Raw genomic sequence first — 20,932 nt, 5'->3', positions numbered from 1 at the left:
GAAAGCGTAGTCCGAACCGCACTGTCACATCAAAATATCTCAAAAATTTGCGATCTGATTATCGAAGATAAGAAAACAAAACGAACGGACGGACGGACGGACGGAAGCCCTTCTGAATGTAGCATACATCCGTACAAACTTTATAATACCCTTGCGCCGCAAGCGATGTAGGGGATAAAAAACCAAAGTTTTCGCCTGATTCCGAATCTTTAATAAAATCCCGTAGCAAGATCTTGAGCAAGCTCTCAAATGTTTTATCAGTTTTGTGCGCTGTAATCCTGTTTAAAAAAAACAAAAAAATTCACTAAACAAATAATTAATAATTAACACAACGCAATTACTGTAGAGTGCATAAAATCTAATGGACTTCTGAACGCATTGTCTTTTAAATTTATATTTAAATTTGGCCGCACTACCGGTCAAAAAGTTATTGTATGTTAAACTAACTTTGCAAAGTTCTGAGCTTCTAACCGCATACGTAGAGATTCGCGCAACGGTAAACAGATGTATGGTTACAATTTGTATACGCACATACATACACGTATATATATATATATATATATATATATATACTGTGCTATTTAAAAATATATATTTATATCAAGCGCGAATTGTTTGCTTTTCATTTTCTCTTCGCAAAGAACAGAAAATATTCTAATTTTTCCCATCCGGACGTTGTCCGATCGTCGTCATATATTCAGGGCAGAGTTGTACAAAAAATTTCGTTTTTACAACTGATCTGCGGTAACGACACAATACATTTAAAGTTGTGAAAGCGAAAAATACACAAAATGCAATACTTTTCCTCTTCATTACTTCAATTATACAAAGCATTTACAATACTACCTGAGGTAATTTCGGCGATTTTGAATATTTTCTAGAACATATTATAAGAAGAAATGCAAAAAGTATTAAAAGTCATCTCGAAATTCTTAAGATGATCTTCTCGCCCTCGTATAAAATCACAGCACGGTTTGACATCATTACGAACCGATCTGCTGAATACGACGGCTTAGTCTCATTTTTGCATTACTTTTTTTTTTCTATATATTTTTTCTTGAAAATTATTGCATCTTACATTGTAAAATGTGTGTTCGACTTGTTTCGAATGTTAAAATAATTTCCATAAATTAAATATCAAGTTTATTGACTTTTCGCGTTATTCATTACTAATACTTTTGAAAGTAGTATATATATCGCGGATATTTTCGAGGAAATCGTAAATGATAGTATATACTACAGAGGAATTTTATGGGCGGTTTCATTTGGTGAGTGGCCTTCGCAAGGCTAAGAAGGTAATTGGAGGTGACCTCGGCTGAGGTAGTTTTAAATATGTCACTCGGAGAGAGGGAGCCCGCTTATGCGCAGATAATGAAAAATGCCCATTCTTCGTTTATGATGTGTGACATGTTGATATTGTAACAATATTTACGATTCGAAGTAGTCTTGATTGCAAAGGTTTTTTTCTCAAATCCTTCAAATCCTCAAAAAAAAAAAAAAAAAAAAAAAACTGCAAATGGTGCTACGTACGACGGTTGTGAACGTACGATCACAATAACATCGCCATGCATTTAAGGGTTAAAACACATACGATATGAGATCGATATATTGAATAAGCGAATTATTGAGATACTTAAGCCAAATAAAACCTCCTGCTTGTTCGCAAATCCCAAAGCTGCGTCATTTTGTGAGATATACAGTAGCAAAGCTGTAACTCTTATGCTGTCAAATTTTTGCTTTGAAAGAAAGAAACGAAATGCATTGAAGCGTTCACGATCGCATGCAGTCAAGTTTGTCAAGGGCATGTCCGATATGTCCGATATGAGATATCAAAATCACTCCCTTATAGCTAACATAAGCACTATTTTCTTGAGCAAATATTTCAATTTTCATATTTCCTTCATATTTTCTTTTATTGTGTCATAAAAATATTTTATTTACACTAACACTTGACAATGGGCAAAGAAAAAACCGGATTGCCATTCGAAGCAATGGGCAGGATAACGGCACGCAAGAAGATTCATAATATGTTCCGGCATAGCACATAAACTACTCGAACTAAGACGGAGCGACTTAGGTTTGGTCACAGGCTTCTAAACGGGCCATAATCCCCTTAGGTACCATTTTAGAAACGTGGATATCTCCGATACCGGTTCATGCAGATTTGGCCAAGGGCGACGTGACACGTCCCATCACATTTTATGTGAATGGAAGGCTATCTGCAGAGTCGGACAACAAGTGTTTGTCGAGCACTTCATATCGACGGACACAGTATGGTGCTCCGAATCAAAGATAGTGGCGAGATTCATGAGAATCCGAAATTTCTTTCAGTGTATCCGAGAGACATGAACACATGAACACTACTTATGTCTATATAAAAGTACGCGTATCTACTACTTGGTATCTACATAATGGCTGTAAATGCATATATCTATGCGTCTACATTCAAATCAAAAAACACTTTACATATTCTAATAATTAAAAATATGTTGAAAAATAATATGTTTCTTTTTATTATTATCATTATTATTATTATTATTATTATTATTATTATTATTGGAAGGACGAGTCAAGAAATGGGTTAGATTGAAATGGATTCCTTTGATTGCAGAATATCTCCTTTTTTTTATGTGTCACAACTAAGAAAATTGTATCCAGCGTTGGCCGAAAATTTTCTCCATATTAAAACAGAGTTAAAGAAAATGAAATTTCGCTACATATACACATCTATTACATTTAATATATCTATATTAGGTGGGCGTGGCAGATTTTTAAAATAAATATTTGTATCGACACTGTAGGATCCCTAATAGAATATATATGGAAAATTTTACTGCTGCTGGCTGGCCGGTTTACAATATCTATATGCCCGCAAGATCTTTTTCAATATTCAAACGTTTTCACAAAATCGATATATCTCTAGCCTTAGATGATGGGCATTAAACCAATATATGCTATAAACTAGTGACAACGTCGACATTAGACAAAACTGTCAGTAATTTATAGCGCAGAGTCGCGCTTCTCGTAGCTGCCGACGTGCACACCAGGCGTGCATATTGTCACATACAGACGAGCTAGATTGCGCGGATATCGTATATACGTATATGTAGGCACCGGCAGTATATGTGCCTTCAACAAGTACCCTTTCGTGTGAACGTAAGCGTACGTGTTGGGACTTTTCTCATAAACGTGTAAAAAGTATTCATTGTTTCAGAAATGCGTTTGCAAATTAAAAACGTTACCAAAATAATTCACAATAAAAAATTGTTTAGATACTGCATCCAGTCTCGTCTGACCGCATATGAAGGCTGCATGCTGTATATGTATTAAGACCCTTCTATCTAAGCTTCTCGTTTAATATTGGAGAGCGTGTGTGTAAATAAATATTTGAGTTTTAGTTTGTATATATATATATATATATATGTGTGTGAGTGTGTGTGTGTATATATATGTTTGTATGCATAGACGTATTTATTTATATGAAATAGCAACAAAAATGTTGTACTCAACAACGCCGGCTTATAACCAGTCTGGGGGCAAATGCCATGTTTTGTCTGTATGCATCGATGTTGTCATTGTTGTTGTTACATAGAAGCGACAGCCTATATATATTATTTGAGAAAAACCAGATTTTAATGTTTTTCTTTTTTCTGCGTACTTTGTACAGCAAACTGGCTCTCTTGCTCTCGTGTTGTAATTTTTCTCACGGTTACTCTTATTGTATGTCTCCGTCATATTTCCTTACATTTTTCCCCCAAATGCCCGAAAAAAAATTCTCAAAATCATTTCAACATTTTTTAAATCGTTCTTTACATTTTCTATGGTTTTGTCTTCATTTTGTGCCTTTTTTTTTTTTTTGGCGATTTTTGCATTAATCGCAATTCTTTTGAGAACCTTTTGTTTCAATCTATCTGTATCGGTATGTTGGTCCATTGGCATGCTTGCTTATGGATATACGCTACACTGCTGTGCTGCGTCCTGTACGCAAAATAACTGCATCTCCTAAATGGCATCGTTTTTCGCGTTTTCGATAAGAATTGTTTTATACATTTACGAATCAATGTTCAATGAACATTTTTAAATGTCTATTTTTTAAGATTTTTTTTTTTTTTTTTTTTTGTTTTTCTCAACAAACAAATGTAAGAGGAATTGCAAAATATGATTATCGTATCCACTTAAGAAATTATGTATCCCTTTGCAAAAAAGAGTTCATGTCTTCAACGGATATCTTGACAGATATAAACGGATAAAGATCTCTAACTTGAGAGCATATGCCTTTGAATTTCTTCAGTGTATAAGTATTATAGCTTGACAAGCAACACAAAGCTGCGAATCTAATCTGTTCTCGGGGCTGTACAATATAAGTGTTCAAATATCATTTGCACGCGTTATTGAATGTATAGCAGTCGATGATCCGTTTTCATATAGGAAGAAGAAGAAGAAGATCGACAGCATCTTTGAACGGGGATGCTTACGACTTTGCTCTCTTTTCAAATGGAATAATGTTTCCTTACGTTCCTCAAAGCTTGTAAAAGTAACTTGTACAAAAGTTGGTAAAATAACAAAAAGTCAAACGCCAAAGATGAAGGAAACTACAAAATAGATGAGTGTAAGCAGAATTACTACTGCAAATATTTTTATGCAAATAACCAGCATTTGGTAACTTACACGTACTGGTTCGATTTGTTTTATAGGCTCTTCCAAAAAAAAACACGCGAACTTCCAAAGTCCCGCTTAACTTGCAAATTATGCTCCCTGAGAAGGAGAGTAAATTATCTTAAGAGTATGGACAATAAACTGAAAAGAGGCCAAAACATATGTACCGTCAATTAATATCTGATTGTATCTTTTAGACAAGAGCCAAGCAAACAGCAAATAAAATGAAAAAAAAAAAAGAAAAAAAATAAACAAAAATATACCTGTAAGATCTCGCTCCTAATATTTATTTAAAGGTTATGGTCTTTCGTTTATGTCGCAGCGAGAATCAAAACAACTCGAGCTAAAAATGTTTATTACTTGAACGAACTACGGCATTTCGTTTGGCAACACTTTCGAACCTCATTTACGCGATAGAGGTTCTAAGGCTTCACTTATGCACACCACGATGAACGTTTGAACACGTCGTTCTCAACCTGCAAGGCCTTCAAGCTCGTTCACTACAAATGTGTTCGTAGGCCATCAAGAAGCTCGAAGTCCTTACGAGGACCTTACGTCAATATCTCTTAATATATATATATATATATAAAAAGACAAAAAAAATTATTAAATGTCTTCACTACTACTTTTGTGAATTATTGAAATATTTTTTTAGAAATCCCAACATATGCATAGAAAGTAAAGAGCTTCTAAATTGGGCAAATGTATGAAAACCACTACTCTACTGGGGCCTATGGGACGCTGGATACCGCCCGCACTAGTATTTAGAAAATCCACACAAGCGATTTATTGGAATTGAAAATTAAAGTTTGACTACGCTGTCTGCTTTATAATTAATCTAACGAAAGGAGACGAATGATGCACATGATGTTTCTAATCCTTATAAATCAAGGCGGATACATATACGGATATGTATGTACATATAACTGCATAAAAGCGAAATAGGAGTCGGACTATTGAACTGCCTTACTTTTCTATCGACTATAAACAACGAACGTCATCAGAGAATTGATAATAATTGCTTATGGTTTGCTAATAATGACATTCGAATTGAGTGCTTTTAATGGAATTTGGAAAGGAAACTGAATTGAAATGTTATTTTTTACTTTATGAACGAACAGCAGGTAAAGTAAAGTAAAAAATTATATACATATATGCGAGAAATTAAGGAGAATATCATATATTTCTCTTAAAAGAGAAAGTCAAATTTAACAATGATAAACTGCATGTAAAAAAGCCCTTAAAATGCATTTGTGTTAGCATGAGACAGTATATAGAAATATAAATTCGCACACCCATAGCATGTTACTTAGAACTCCTTATATTATATACAAGCAATTTTACTGCTACCTCTTCCTTCAAGCAGTCACACGGTATGGTACGATGAAAATTTTGCAAATTTCTTGATGTGGAAAAATTGATATATTTTAAATAATCATTATGCATACATGTAGATGTATACACAAGTATGCATACACACGCATACATATTTGCGATATTGCAAAGCATAAATAGCGATGATGATCACGACGATGATTATAATGAAGAATACATGATGTGATGGTTGGTTGCTTGAGTTATGTGTACGCACAACATTTTGGTGGATTGGGCTTTACTATGAAGAAGATGGGTTGCCTTTGTGTACTTAGTTAACATACACGGGCAAACACAAAGAAAAATACATGATCTAAATGCTGGCAGGCAAATTTGTGTTGTTGCCACGCCATTACGTTAAACAATAGCACAAAGTGAACTTCATCATCATTAAAAAGAAAAACACCACAAATCACAGACTCCATCACCATCTCCAACATCATCATTATCAATCGCCGCCACAGCATCATCAGCAATAATAATACAATATAAGCGTAGATGTGCTTGTACGTATAGAAGAATCAGGCAACCATAACCACTAAGGATGCCAAGCTACAGCAACAGCAACAGCAACAACAACAATATAAATAACGTAAAAATAAGAAAAGGAAAAAGTCAACCAACACTAATGCCACCACCGTTCTATGTATTGCAAGAGTACAGAGTGCAACGACGGCGTCAGATAACAGTAGCCTTATAATAATAACAGCCGCAGCAACGACCACTGTCGGTAACTGAAGCAATAGCAAATTGATTGCAATACAACAACAACAACAACAACAAGAACAACAACAAAACAATAACAACAATAATAATAATAACAATAACAGCAAGAATGAAGAGCAGATGAATTTTTTTTAGACAATCACAGAACAAAGAGAAAGTCAACAACAGTATACAAAAAAAAAAAAAAAAAAAAAAAAAAAAAAAAAAAAAAAAAAAAAAATTGCAGTAGAAGAAGACTAAAATTATCCAAGACACACTTGAAAATATCTATAAAACATTATTGTTGTTACATTATAAGAACAAGAAAAAGAAAACAAAGATTCAAAGATTATTTGGCTTACATTACATTAAAAAATATGACTTTACCTTAACCTTATCCACTAACAAGGAAGCATATGGTAATTGCTTTGCTTTTCAAGTCAAGCAACTAAACCAAAAAAAAATGCATAAATTATTTATTGAAAAAATTAATACGCAAGCACAGGCGAGAGTAGTGCAGAACAGCAATAAAAACGTGTTGCATCAAACACCGTCAATTTGACTATCAATTAATTGATTGATTAAGCGAATATGATGGTCTCTGTTTAAACACATCTTCGTACGTCAGTCGTCAAATCACCCAAAGGGAAGAAATGTTTGATAGTAAAGCCAAGAAATTAAGAAATTTAGTTACGATTTTTTCTTTTACCGCAATATATAAAATTCATATATAAATAAAAGAAAAAAAGAGAAGCCAAGAGAGCGAAAAGAGGATTGAAAAGTATACATCGCCACACAAGCCACCTTTTTTGGAGACAAAACTCTAACAGAGGATGCTATGTTATCTATATAATGTGAGTATTACTTAAACGTGTAAGTTACTCTCCATATGATGCCATCGTGTGCCAGAATTTCTCTTAAAAAACTGCGTGTTCTGCTTAATAACTTGTATGATAAATTATTTCCAGCGTTTCTCCAAAATATAAGCAATAAAAAATTTAATAAAGAATTTGAGAAGTAAATAAACCGAAATAGCAGTTGGCCTTAAAAAGACCAAAGTTTACCAAGCTTAGAAATATTTGAGAAACTTCTCTCATAAGATATCTAATTTAAATTAAAAAAAAAAAAATATAGGCCGATAGCCTTAGATGCTAGTGCTTTTAAGAGTTTAGTCTTAGAATTTATTTCTCTGGCGAAATTAATAATAATAATAATAATAATAATAATAAATTAAAAATAATTAAAAATTAATTTGTTACAAAATTTCATTATGTGCTATCTAACAGCTTTTTAATCGGGCCCTGCTCCTACAGACCAGTCTACGAGTGGGCTTTAGAATGTTTTCATGCCGTCCTGATCTCTGAATGCAAACAATTTTTTCAATATGTTTCCTTTGCTCACGTGAAGAGAGCATAGCGCACACTTTCACTCTCACTCTCTTTCTCCGTCTCTCTGTCTCTCTTTATCTCTGTGTCATAAAAAACTATCAGTATCGATCTTACGTTGCGTTCGCTCTTTACAAGTGATATTACTGCCTAATTTTTCAAATAACAAAATTTTGTAAATGTGATTTAAAGAAAAATTCGATTCAATTCAGTAAGTACGTAGTAGAGTACCATTTTCCTGCTCTCTTTCATAGGGGCAAGAAAGGTCGCAACGAATGCTGTTATACGTTTAGAAGAAAAGGATTAAAAAAAAAGAAAATAGAATCCTGACCACTACATTCAAACTGAAACAACAAACCGTTCACTTGATAAATGAAGTTTCGATCTTTGAGGGAGAATAAGTTTCATCTACCCTGGTTTTCTAAGCTGCAAATTATTTAATTGAGATTGAATTCCTAATGCAAAGGGTTTTTTTCTTTGTTCATTAAATCTGTTGTGTACAATGCAAAGTGGCTTTATATAAACTCAATATATTTCAACCCGGCTTGCATTTAGGTAGTCACCGCGATTAACATGTCCGTGTTCGCGGCTTCAAATCGCAAGTACGATAGATTTCACTTTGCTCGTAGCCACAGTGAGTACTCAATCGACAAACGCATAACACATACTAACTAGATAAACAGCCATTAGGCAGGCAGCGGCCACCATCTCCTTTATCTCTTTCCTCACTTCCTTCCGACCGCCATCGTTTTACGCGAATAAGGGTCAACCATCTGAGTGCTTATGTCATTTAAAAAAAAATAATAATACAAGTACAGATATGTATGACGCCGTAATATTAGATCATGCTGAGCAACTTGTTATTGAGTACATAAATAGATGGGATTAGGCATATTTAATAGCAAATTAAAACGATCAAAGAAGCTTCACGTTAAATGTAGACTTAGGCCAAGTGTCAGCCATTTGAGCCTTCTGTTCCAATTTTTAAAAGTACGAGACAACCAGTAACAAATGGGCAGATCATCGGAACTACATAGTTAAATCGACTCATATAATGCCAAGTTCATTAGGAATATATGTATAAATATTAAAAATTCTATATGGCCTATAATTTTTGAGTTAATAGTTAGGGCTAACGAAAAGTTATTATTGCACATGCATACTTCGGCGATAATTATAGGCACAGAATAATTTTGTATTAAGCATTGTTTAATTTTACAGTAATAACTACTATGAACTATAAGCCACAGCTCTCCCCGTCCGTGGGCATAGTTGTAGGCGGATAGCGGTCACCTTCATCGTTGATCTGTAGCCATCAGTATATGTGGCAAATTGAAATCGTCCATCTATAATATTACGATTTGATTCATTTATTCCCTAATGCTGCAAACAGAGTGATAAGCCTAGTATAGCCACATCGTTTAATAATGAACACTAAAAATATGCATTTATTCAAATATATAAAAGATTTTCAAATATTTCAACACTATTGACTACAACAAAAGTCCCATATTTAGAGACTTGAATTCTATGCTTTATCGTATATTTTTAAAAATATAAATAGCAAACCGTATTTTTAGTAATAAAATCCAACAAACACTTGTTTCTTCCGTTCTAAATAAGAAAAAATAAATAAAATGCAGCAGAGAGCAATGTAAACAAAGAAATATATTGAAAAAATTCTTTTTTCTTTCAGAAAACGAATCTAAACAAAGGAAAGGAATGGATTAAAGAAACAAAGAAACCCTAAAGGCAACAACGATGCAAGGCAAGCATCTTAAAGTCACTTGACAGAAAAGCGAAGGCAAAAAAAAAATAAATAAATAAGAGAAAAATGCCCAAGTTCAAATGGCAGCAACAGCCCACAAAATTATAAGCTGACGATAACAAACAAAAAAAAACTAAAATACAAAAGCAGAGCCAGAACGACAACATAGTTTAGGATTCAAACCAGAATACAAGAGACGAGAAAATAAAAAACTGCAACTAATCAACAACAGTGGAATAGATAGAGAAAAAGAAACGAGATTAACAGAAGTATGCAACAACAGAAGAATGCAATGTAACATAAAAGCATAATTATATATATATATATATACTGTTTACATTGCCTGATAGAGAGCAAAGTAAACAAAGAACCTAAAACTATTGTTGTTATTAAAAGCTTAAAGCCATGTGAGCAATGAAACGACCCATAGCCGGCAGTGAACTCAAACAATTGTACTGCAACGCTATACACAATGCCCTTAAATAATCAGATCGTGAATTATTTTGGTCCTATTACCGGTTTTTTTCCGTCGTTACGAACCATTTCAATAATATTTTCGGTGCTTCAAAATAAAGTAAATATTTCAAAATATTTCATAACATACAAGACTAATACTATATTAATATTGTTTAATGACATTAAAGGCCGAAAACAAAAATTTGTTATTTTTGTTGATCTGATAATATTATCTTAGTTTACTTTATATAGACAACTAACTCATCTCTTGTTCACGGCAAACGAAACGAGTACAGTCAAGTGGTTTACAGAAACGAGTTAACTTCAAGCTCCAAGTGTATGCTATTTATGTGAATAAATAAGCATAACATATGAGTGTATGAACTACATATATATATATATATATATATATATATATATATAAATGTAAGCAACAAGAGGAGAACACATTTTAAGTAGATTTTAAATTTCAATTTTTTTAAAACGATAATAAAATTACATTATCTCACCACCTTGACAAACAATCAGAAATAGAGGAGCGAATATGGAATGTTTATTGCAATCTAAAAAGCATTCAATTAAAACCTTATAGGTATGTACCAAGATGCACTCTCCATGACGTGTGCGTACGTATTTTAAAATTGAATAAACAAAAAATCGAAAAGACAGCATAGTTTGTTATGTTGGCATCTTCGACATCTATGTTTTCATTAGTGTATTTATAAAACAGCTAAAATTACAAGCACAACCATGCGCTCAGAATAGCGTCTAATGTTTAGCGTCCTGACAAACTGCGTTGCTTTTCCATTTGAATCAATCAAAATACTCTCCATATTCATATAAATTTTGCTTAACATTTGTTAATACATAATAAAGTATTACCATCTCAATGAAAGCTACGTAGCAGTACACACGATATCTGTGTTGTGTTTGTAAGCCTTAACGCTTTCCTTATTGCGAACATCTGTATTCTAATTTCGCAATTCTTTTGTGGACATTAGCTGCATACACATACAACAGGGACCTGTTCCGTATCCTAATTTTCGCAATTGCATGTGTTCAGACAACAAACGATAGACGAACGAAACCTTTTCCTTTATGCTTACTTTCAAAGTGACAGATAATATTCTTTTTTCACTCTTCGTATAGGAGCATCTGTGCAATCACATCATCGAATATTATTAGCTATTGAAATTTGTTTACAATATTAGTAAGACGTTAATTCGTGGGTATTCCTGTGACCTCTAATTTCAAGATTCATTACATTTTTAAGTTTCCCAAACTGAATAAATTTTCACGCATAAATAGAATTCATTAATGAAAATGAACTAAACTTATGTACAAAAGGTTAATTTAATAACCCAAGCGCATTAACCTTTCAATTCTGATCTTCGATCTAAAATATTCCCGTGGGCAGCTAAGTAATTGCTCGCTGAGAAAAATATTCTTTTAATAAATTAATTTAGAAAATAAATAAATCGACGGTGACCGGTAAGTGTTGAGCATTGACATTGAATATTGAACCTATCACGGTTTATTGATAACCTTAATGATGATAACTCTTATTAAAACTAACCTTAAATTTATTCTGGACTACTGCCGAACTCTTATTTTAATTTAGATGTCGATAAAATTGCAGAACAAAACACAGAGAGAGCCAAAACATTTGACATTTATAAATATAATGAAAAAAATTAAGGCATATTAATATTTCTAATAATTTTTATAGTTTTAATGTGAATAAAATGCTTCAATTTTAGAACGTTGTTTCAAAATGATAAAAATGGCTACATCACGGACAGGCATAAGTGTTTATACACACACACGTGGTTAAATTTATTTTTTATTTTCTTCCAAAACGTCTGTTTGATGGCTTTTTCTCTTTTTCTTATTGATAGTTTTTTAACACTTAATATTGCTGCTCTTCTCTTCGTCCTCTTTCTGTAATTGCCTCTCTTACTAACATTTCATATGTTTTCTTTCCGCTTGACGGTGGAGCATTTCATGTACAGGCATTTGCCGGTTCTGCGCGTTACAAAAACTATATGCACGCTTTTTATAAATATTTTTTTACTTTTTCATATAATTTTTTGTTATTGTTGTGGAATTTGTAGTTTTAGATTTTTGCGTTGTTGCTATTATTTTCGCATCACATTTTTTTTTGTTTTTGTGTTTTTTATTTACATGTACTATAAGTAACTTCTTATTACCACACGAGAGCATTTCTGAGTCGTATTTGCTTTTACCGCGTCTCTCATCATTTCTTTGGTTAAAATATGATTACAAGCTGTGGAAGCAGACGGCCATGCTTGTATACATGCACGCATTTGTTTACATGAGAATAATTCTTATGCTACTATTTAGAATTTTCCGTCCTTTAATTTACAAAATTTGCAGTAGAGTCTTTCCAATCATTTAAGACTACATTTACTTTCACTTTCTTTATCTGTTTGTAAATCAAAATGCACCACTGCACAATGGATTTTCAACATTCTTTAAAAACTCAATTTGAATATAAAAAGTGAAGAAAAAAAAAAAATATATATATATATACATATATATATATACATATATATATTGTGTGTACATACATATAAAGAAAGAAAACCAACTTACCTTTCACGATGCAACAGACAAATACGATCTTTCACAAGCTTTAGCTTTTTTGAAATTGTTTTCTTTAAGGACTCGACGCTAATGAAAGGATCAACCGTTACACTGAAATTGTTACCAGTTGTAGTGTTAATATTAAGATTAATGGGCGCCAATTGCGATGATTGATTGCGGTGCTGACGAATCATTGATAATGAAGCGGCAGAATTTAAGATGTTCCTGGCTTGAACGGTTGCTGATGCGATCGAAGCAGCGGCAGATTTTGTGCTGTTATTGATGCGGTAGTTTTCGATGACGGTGCAGGGGCTTTTGGTACTAACGTTCGCGGCGCTAGCAGAATAATTCAGATTAGCGCTAACAATTTTCTTGTTATTACAATTCGAAATGCTGGTTGCTGTAGTTGCGTTAGCTGATGGACCACACCCAACATTTGTTAGATTTTGCAAAATGCAATCATTGCTTGTTTTCTTATTGTTGTGCTGAAGTTGATTAGCATCGCTAGTCGTATCAATTGAACTTGTAACGTGGCCGTTGCCATCATTTAACGGGGCAACTTGATTTGCTGCTCTATCGACTTCACTTTTACTGCAGTCGTTACTGCCACTACTTTCAACTGTGGAAGATGCGACCGTTGTAGAACCGGGCAGTAATGACGCTGGCGTTGCAGTAGTAGGAGACTCTGTTGGTTTATCCATTTTGTTTTCTTTTTAAAGAGTGCAAACTTTTCTTAATTTTTTATTTACAGTTCTTCTCCAAACTTGATCTTTTCTTTGTTGTAAGAAAAAGGGAAGAGACACGAAACAACTCGCTTTTTCGAACAAAAAGATATAAGCAATAACGTTCAAATCAAATTGTTTTTTTTTTAAATGTTTTGTGCGTTAATCAATCGATTTCCCCACACCTTGGTTAGAAGCGCATACATACGTAAACGCAGCACACACAATTTCAATTATTTTTGTTGTTGCTTCTTTGCTTTATTAAGTACTTTTATTTGTTATATGTACAGAGTCATGAGGTGTGAGCAGACAGTAGAGTAATCAAGAGTTAGCAGAACGAACGTGAGTGGCAAGAAAAAGAACAAGAAACCGCACAAATTCAAGTAAGAGAGGTACGACAAGAAATTTATATCTGTATGTATATATTGAAAATCAGAGGCTGAGATGTTATCGTCTGATACCTCTTTTCTTTTTTCTTTTTTTTCGAAAAAAAACGATATAATTAATTCAAGTTATTGCGAAATTGTGTATAAAACGAGAAAATACGCACTTTAAAAATTCACCTCTTTCTTAACAAATTTTTATTACATCAAAGTTACTTTTTTTAAAATAATCTGCTTAATTGATGCTTGAGATGTAACAAATGAAACACTCTTGTTGTTGCTTTAAAATAAATCACAGAGCAAATATAAACTTGAATACGTCGAACTATCCGCCTTACAAAAAACAACCGCACTACACCAATGACAAAAGTTCACTGGGCTATTCTGATTGTTTGGCTTTTCTGCCAGAAATTATTTGCTGCTCGGTTCCCAAAAAATATGTGATTTGCTTTGCTGCCGACGTCGCGGCTTCTCTGAAACCACTCAGCAAACAGAAGAGTTTATAAATTTTTCTAGTGGAATAAGTAAAAAAATTATCACAATTAAATTAAAATCTGCTACTGCTAACAGCAGCAACAGCTGTTTCGCTGTTCGCTCAGGAAATATTCAAATTAAAGAGTTTAAGAATCATCTCGAAATATAATAATATCTGCTCATTTTTACCCTAAACTAGGAAATTTTTTTGTTTGAAATTATTTTGGAATGAAAACAAAAGTAATGAAATAATTCACGTTTTGCTATTTGCCGGATAGGCTGACTAGATGTAAGAGAGAATTTTCGAAACAAAAACGAAAAAAATTTATATTGAAAATTCTCAACAGGGGCTCAAAAATTCATTACCTTTTTGGCCGACGTGAGACTTTGTATATCCTGCAAGATTATAACGCTCGTTGGGCATAGAATGTCAGTTTGAAACCGTATAAATAAACTTAAACGCACTAATTCTAAATTTATCCTATTTTACTATAACATTTTTTTGCTACATTCCAGTAATATTGTGCACGAAGCGCACGCAGCGAGGAGCGGCAAATTTCATATAACGATTTAAAATGCCAACTTTTTGCGTTATTCAAATTATTTTAGTAATCCAAAACTGATCTAGATGAGCATAAAAGCTCTTAATACGGATGAGGAAAAGGACTTACCATACAAATTCGTCTGAAGTAACTAATGTTTTTTGCCGTGAAATCTCAACAGAAGTTCCTGAGATTGCTGATTTGCTTGCAAAGGAAATTTTTGTTTCAGCTGTTTACAATATTATAAGAAATCGAACATATGTTCCTACAAACAAATTTGCCCTATTATTTCCATAGGAATTTCAAATCAAACTCCTGTTTTATCATAATGTTGCTTTAATAATAAAATAAGGCAATTAAATTTATTATATTAGTCAAAAGGGCTCAGTGAGTTAAATCTAGAGATCTGTAATTTTTTCTACGACGTATTACTTCGAGAACTTTTTGGTCCTCACGCTATTTGTAAATTGCTTTTCCATATAAAATATATTTTCAGTTTCGCCAAAAATACCCTCAGATATAATTTTTTTCTTTACAAAGTTCGAAAGAACATTCGAATTAAAATACTTATTTTTAATTATCGTATAATTTAGCTTCCAATTCTTAAAATCCGGGTATTGCCATAATAAAGAATTTATTAGAAAAATTTGACAGTCACAATTGCTGACACCACAACAAAACACGCAAGACATTTTCTTGCTGGAATTTCTTTTTGAAGCAAGTTTTTATATTTAGAAAACAATTAATATATTTTTTTACAACTATTTTAAAGATTTCATGAGTTAAGTTTTAATAACAATAGTCAGACAACTCATTTCTCTTCAAAAGAAAGATAGGATTTCACTTTCATTTTCGTAAAGACGGTTAAGTAAATATGGACCACCACGGCCTGCATGCGCCAGTCAATAAGGTAAAATGATGGAGCAATGAATTAAAAAAAAAAATTGAAATCGTTTTGTTTTTTACTTTGATTTTAAAATTAGTCCCTCGATGAAATGACTGACGAGGAACGTTTGAGGTAATTACCAATTTAAATGGAATGCAATATCTTTATAATTTGATTTACGTTCATATACAAATAAATTTTTATTTTAGATATGAACATCAAATGAGGCATGAAAGACATAAAGGCCATGAAGCAATGCATTCCGAAATGGTATTAATATTGTTTATAACACTAATTGCAGCACAAATTATTTTGGTGCAATGGCAAAAACATCATTACAGATCATATTCGGTACTACAGGAAATTCTTTTTGAAATAACTATTTTTTGTGTTGACAGCAAATCGTTTTTACTCCCTTTCTAGGTGGTTTCACTATTGGCGATGTGGATTATACCGCTGGGTATATCGGTGTTTCAAGTGTGGCCGCGCTTTATAGTAATTTGGATATTGTTTTCAAGTATCACAACTTTTGTTATCAGGAGAGCAATCAGCAAACCTATAGAAGGATCTACACCAAGGTTAGAAGATTGTCTAATAATCAGGCAGTTGAGATGATTTTTATACATGTTTTCCTTTCAGATTAGTTTACAAATGGTTTTTGTTTATATATAAATTAAGTTATGCACTGGGCATTATCGGTTATCTGATAATGATGGCCACATTTATGGGTTTCAATTTTATATTTAATCAAGCGCCACATGTATGGATGGATATTGGTTTATTAATTGTATTCTACGGTCTGTACATCGGGGTGCTGGGTCGCGATATATCGGAGATATGTTCAGAAAAAATGGCTGCCATTATAGGGGTAAATGACACGCGTTTATACTCGCCGACTATTATGTCTCTCTATTAATTTTTTGCAGTATTACACGCCGCAAGGTATACCAACGCGACACTTAAAGCAAAATGTTTGCGCTGTGTGCGGCAATCAACTATTGGTTAGTGAACAGGAAGAAGGTATCATTGAAAATACCTACAAGTTATCCTGCAATCATGTGTTCCATGAATTTTGCATACGGGGCTGGTGTATTGTGGGTAAAAAGCAAACCTGCCCATATTGTAAAGAAAAGGTCGATCTAAAAAAAATGTTTTGTAATCCGTGAGTTTGAACACTAAGAGCAATACGTCAAGCACTTGCTTTAATTATTTCCATTTTTTCCAGTTGGGAACGACCTCATGTTTTGTACGGACGATTACTAGATTGGTTAAGATTTCTTGTAGCTTGGCAACCGTTAATATTTTTTTTTGTTCAGGGTATTAATTGGGTATTGGGCTTAGAATAATAATAACTACCTCGCAGCACACCAAACACACGCCACATGTATATGTGTATATATATATATATACATATAAATATATATATATATATATATATAACGAATACCTGCAACAATTGAAGTAGACTCTAGTCGCCATATGCTGTAAATTTTCCGTATCGTCTGTCCAGTGCACTAATTTTCCATAATTGATAATATAAACTTATTGACCAACACACACAAAAAACCATGTGTTATATTTTAATAAAAACGGAAAATTGAAAAATGCATTAAAGTTTTTAAAGAACACCGGCAATTTATTTACATCTAAATACAATTATTGTCATTATTGATCACATTTTTTTACTGCTGTTGTAATAAACAATTTAAGGTGCGCCTTAAAAAACTTTCAACATCTACAGCCATAGCAATAAGTTAGTGCAGTAAATCAACTTCATGTTGAATTAAAATGCTGCACCACCAAGAATGCTTCGAAGTTGTTCGAAGGTAACCCAAAAAGTCAAAGCCCAAGGTCCTAAACGTATCCAGTGAGGCACGAAACCTTTATAAAGGCCCATATAACCTTCTGCGCTCACAGTTTGCTTCAAACAATCCAGAGAACCCTTATAGATGATGCCTCTGGTTTAAAGAATAATTACAAAAATTGAGAGTTAATGTTAAATTTTATATATATCGGAACTTGCCTGCCTCTTTCATCAGTCGGCTGGTTCATGACTCGAGATTTCACCACATCTGCTGGTGTAGCGGCAACTGCAGCCACAAATCCGGCGACGAAGGACGCTAGCATATGTGCCAATGGACCTTCCTTCATTTCCATTTTATGTATAAGAAACCTTTTGGCCAAGTCATAAGCAGTTAAATCGCCTAAATGATTTGAAACAATTTATGTAAGAAGCAAAGTAATTCAATGTTTACTAATTGGCTTTACCCAAATTTACTAGAGCAGCACGTTGCACGCTGGGTACACTACCTTGCCAAAGGCCCACTATCCCGCCGCGTTTGTAAATGTCTACAAAAGCTTGATGGGAACTAAGGATGCGCGGCGGTTCACCCATTAGACGACGTTTACCCTCCATTTGCATTTGTACTTTAACAAGATCAGCGGGATTGGCTAACCACTGTGCAAGGCAACCAGACAGAAGGCCAAATAAGGCCGATTTCCACACGGGGAGATTATCATGACCAAACGTAGTGCGTAAATAATCGTAAGTGCAAACTCTTACACCGCTAAATAAAAAAGACAAAATAAAATCTGTTAAATTACATGAAGAACATTATTTAAGTGCCACAATAACCTGTAAATCATATGACGATATATAACTGAAGACACGCCGTACCATAATTTCAGGGGTCCTTCTTCTTTAACAATACCAAATGCCGTGGCTAACATACCACGATACTTCGCCTACGCAAGCATTATAAGTGTTACATGTATTACAGAAAGTACGTTATAATTGTAATGAAGGTTAACCTTAACTTCTTGAGCTTTGGCAAGTTCACCCTGAATTTGTAGGCGAGTTTTCGTTAGATCCAGTGGATAGGTAATTAATTCAGCGTTTGTTGCTGCTAACACAGACAGAATATATGTACATGGTATAGTGTCGATGAAGCGTTTCTCAACATTTTCCGTTAACGGTGTTTTAGTATCGGTAACGATTGGTTTCTTTTCAACCATTGTCTTATATTTGCTAAACTATTTGGTTTCGGCAAAAATCTTTATTTGAAAAAGAAATACAAAAATAAACCGATTTGAAAACTATTATCATCTATTGTTTAATTTTTTGTAAACTTTCAAATTTTTAAATTATATTTTTTGCTTTTTCACGTCAACAGGGTGTTTGATATGCTAGAAATTTAACGGCTTTGACTTTCTGTATTACATTATATACCAAGTTTCCACGTATGCAGTGTATGTATTGGTAGACGGGTATATAATATCAAAACAGTGCTTCAATCAAATATTCTATTTATATAAACTTAAGTAGAACATTAAGCGACAACTACATCATACACAATTAGATGTACACACACACGCACACGGCTACGCACGCTTGAAGTATTCACTACATACCATACCATTGAATAGTCCTTAATTGCGGCGCATTTATGCTTTCTGTATTATGAATAGGAAAACATAAAAGATAATTAGGAGGCTGGTAACTGCTGAGATATCACTTTCTCCTTTCTTATATTATTCCACGTCATTTTTGCCAAATCACACTTCTTCTTTTCCTCTATTCACCATTGATATTGTTCATTGCATGCTTATTAATTAACATGATGCAGACATTAAATAAAATATTATTATTAATAGAAATGATAATGTTGACACTAATTAGGGATGCCAAACTGCATTTAATGGCTTTCAAAGTTTCCATTTTAACGGTTTATCCGATTTTCATTTTGCACTTTGGTAAAATCTGTGGAAAAGTTAATAACTGTACTGTATAAAGCAACATTAGGAGCTTTAACTATTATTGAGTGATGTTGCATTTTTTTGCGCCAACAATGCAAACAAACCAAGAAGATAAGTAAACATGAATATTTACTAATAATTAACGGCTACTGACAGTCAACTTTTCTAATTAATAAGAGTAAAGCGAAGAGCTATTAAGGCTTATCGTGAAAACTGTATATGGGTCAGGGTGTAATCATGTAAGTAAGTGAGAAGGCAGTCACCAATGGAATCTGATCGTGTAAGTGAATATGCTGGTGCTTGTCGCCAAATGTACTCTCTCATGCACGTCAAATCTAGATAGGAACAAAAAATTGCATTAATTTTGAGCATAAGCCGAGAAAAGTTACCAAAAAACTCTCCTTTAAAATTGTGTTTGTGGGACACAACAGCTGTAAAAGAAAAATATAAACAATCGTAAACATATTGTTCGTTTACTGCAGCTGCTAGAAATTAAATTAGAAAAAATTTTTACTAATTTGCAGCAATTAAATGTAAAATTTCTTATAAATCAACTATGATCACGAGTTTCCTTTTCCCAAAGACATTGAAGTTCGTTTATCATTTTAAAGCCAAACACGAATTTTACATAATTGTCTTTTCATTTCATATCGCATTCTAGATATTGTTTACCATATGTGGTTTGTTTATACAAAAAAAAAGACCTTCAATTTGCATTCTATGTTTTGCGCCTCATTTATTATTGCAATATAATGGAATATTTGAGGGCAAATATTGGTAAGTTGATGAGAACGACACATGATTAGCTGTTTCCTCTCTTGTATCCTAAAAAAAAAAGACAAGACGATAATTACATCGATAGTCGACTGCTTATATAATTACCCTCCAGTATTCTGTTATTTTAGAAGCAGAGTTGTTTTATTTCAATCATACATGTTCGTTGTATCCGCGTTTGTGAAAACAGAAAACCCTTAAATTTTATTAATGCTGTAAAGATTAAATGCCGTAAAAGCTGTAATATGTGGAGCGGACCTATTATAAAAGCCACGAAAAGATTTATTTCTTTTTATTTTTCAAACAACATTTCATGTAAAGACACGGGAAAGGAAAATTGAAATGGCTCATATTCGTAATAAAGTTATAACCCTAGAGCAGAAATCATTTAATTGAATCCTATTTTTGAAAAAATTCTTTCAAAAACTATCTTGAAATTGCTAA

The 20,932-nt window shown here is 33.2% G+C and overlaps 3 protein-coding genes across 4 annotated transcripts in view; 1 reads left to right on the top strand and 2 right to left on the bottom strand.

Annotated features, from left to right (window-relative positions):
* The window catches only part of LOC119638910 (midnolin homolog), a 76,781-nt gene extending 62,216 nt beyond the window's left edge, over positions 1-14,565 (bottom strand). For both annotated transcript variants that reach the window (XR_005247505.1, XM_038036014.1), the window contains exon 1: positions 12,961-14,565. Coding sequence is in view for 1 of the 2 variants with exons in the window: in XM_038036014.1 (XP_037891942.1) it covers positions 12,961-13,652 (692 nt within the window). In the remaining variant the exon portion in view is untranslated. The remainder of the gene's footprint in view (positions 1-12,960) is intronic.
* Positions 14,566-15,726: 1,161 nt separating this feature from the next.
* Positions 15,727-17,589, top strand: LOC119639369 (RING finger protein 121). The gene is made up of 7 exons (XM_038036696.1): positions 15,727-15,982; positions 16,056-16,090; positions 16,168-16,309; positions 16,382-16,536; positions 16,598-16,826; positions 16,885-17,120; positions 17,184-17,589. Exons 1-7 carry the CDS (start codon positions 15,947-15,949, stop codon positions 17,302-17,304), a joined length of 954 nt encoding a protein of 317 aa, XP_037892624.1. The 5' UTR covers positions 15,727-15,946; the 3' UTR covers positions 17,305-17,589.
* A 39-nt stretch (positions 17,590-17,628) lies between these two features.
* Positions 17,629-19,646, bottom strand: LOC119637517 (mitochondrial uncoupling protein 4). Its single transcript, XM_038033581.1, has 5 exons — positions 18,770-19,646; positions 18,594-18,703; positions 18,227-18,525; positions 17,982-18,162; positions 17,629-17,916 (listed from the first exon to the last, which is right to left on the bottom strand). The coding sequence occupies exons 1-5, from the start codon at positions 18,971-18,973 to the stop codon at positions 17,742-17,744; spliced, it is 969 nt and encodes a 322-aa protein (XP_037889509.1). The 5' UTR covers positions 18,974-19,646; the 3' UTR covers positions 17,629-17,741.
* Between the last annotated feature and the right edge of the window lie 1,286 nt (positions 19,647-20,932).

This window comes from Glossina fuscipes, unplaced genomic scaffold (genome assembly GCF_014805625.2).
Source record: "Glossina fuscipes isolate IAEA_lab_2018 unplaced genomic scaffold, Yale_Gfus_2 0, whole genome shotgun sequence".
In the NCBI taxonomy this organism is placed as follows: domain Eukaryota; kingdom Metazoa; phylum Arthropoda; class Insecta; order Diptera; family Glossinidae; genus Glossina; species Glossina fuscipes.
This window is presented reverse-complemented; position numbering and strand designations above follow the sequence as displayed.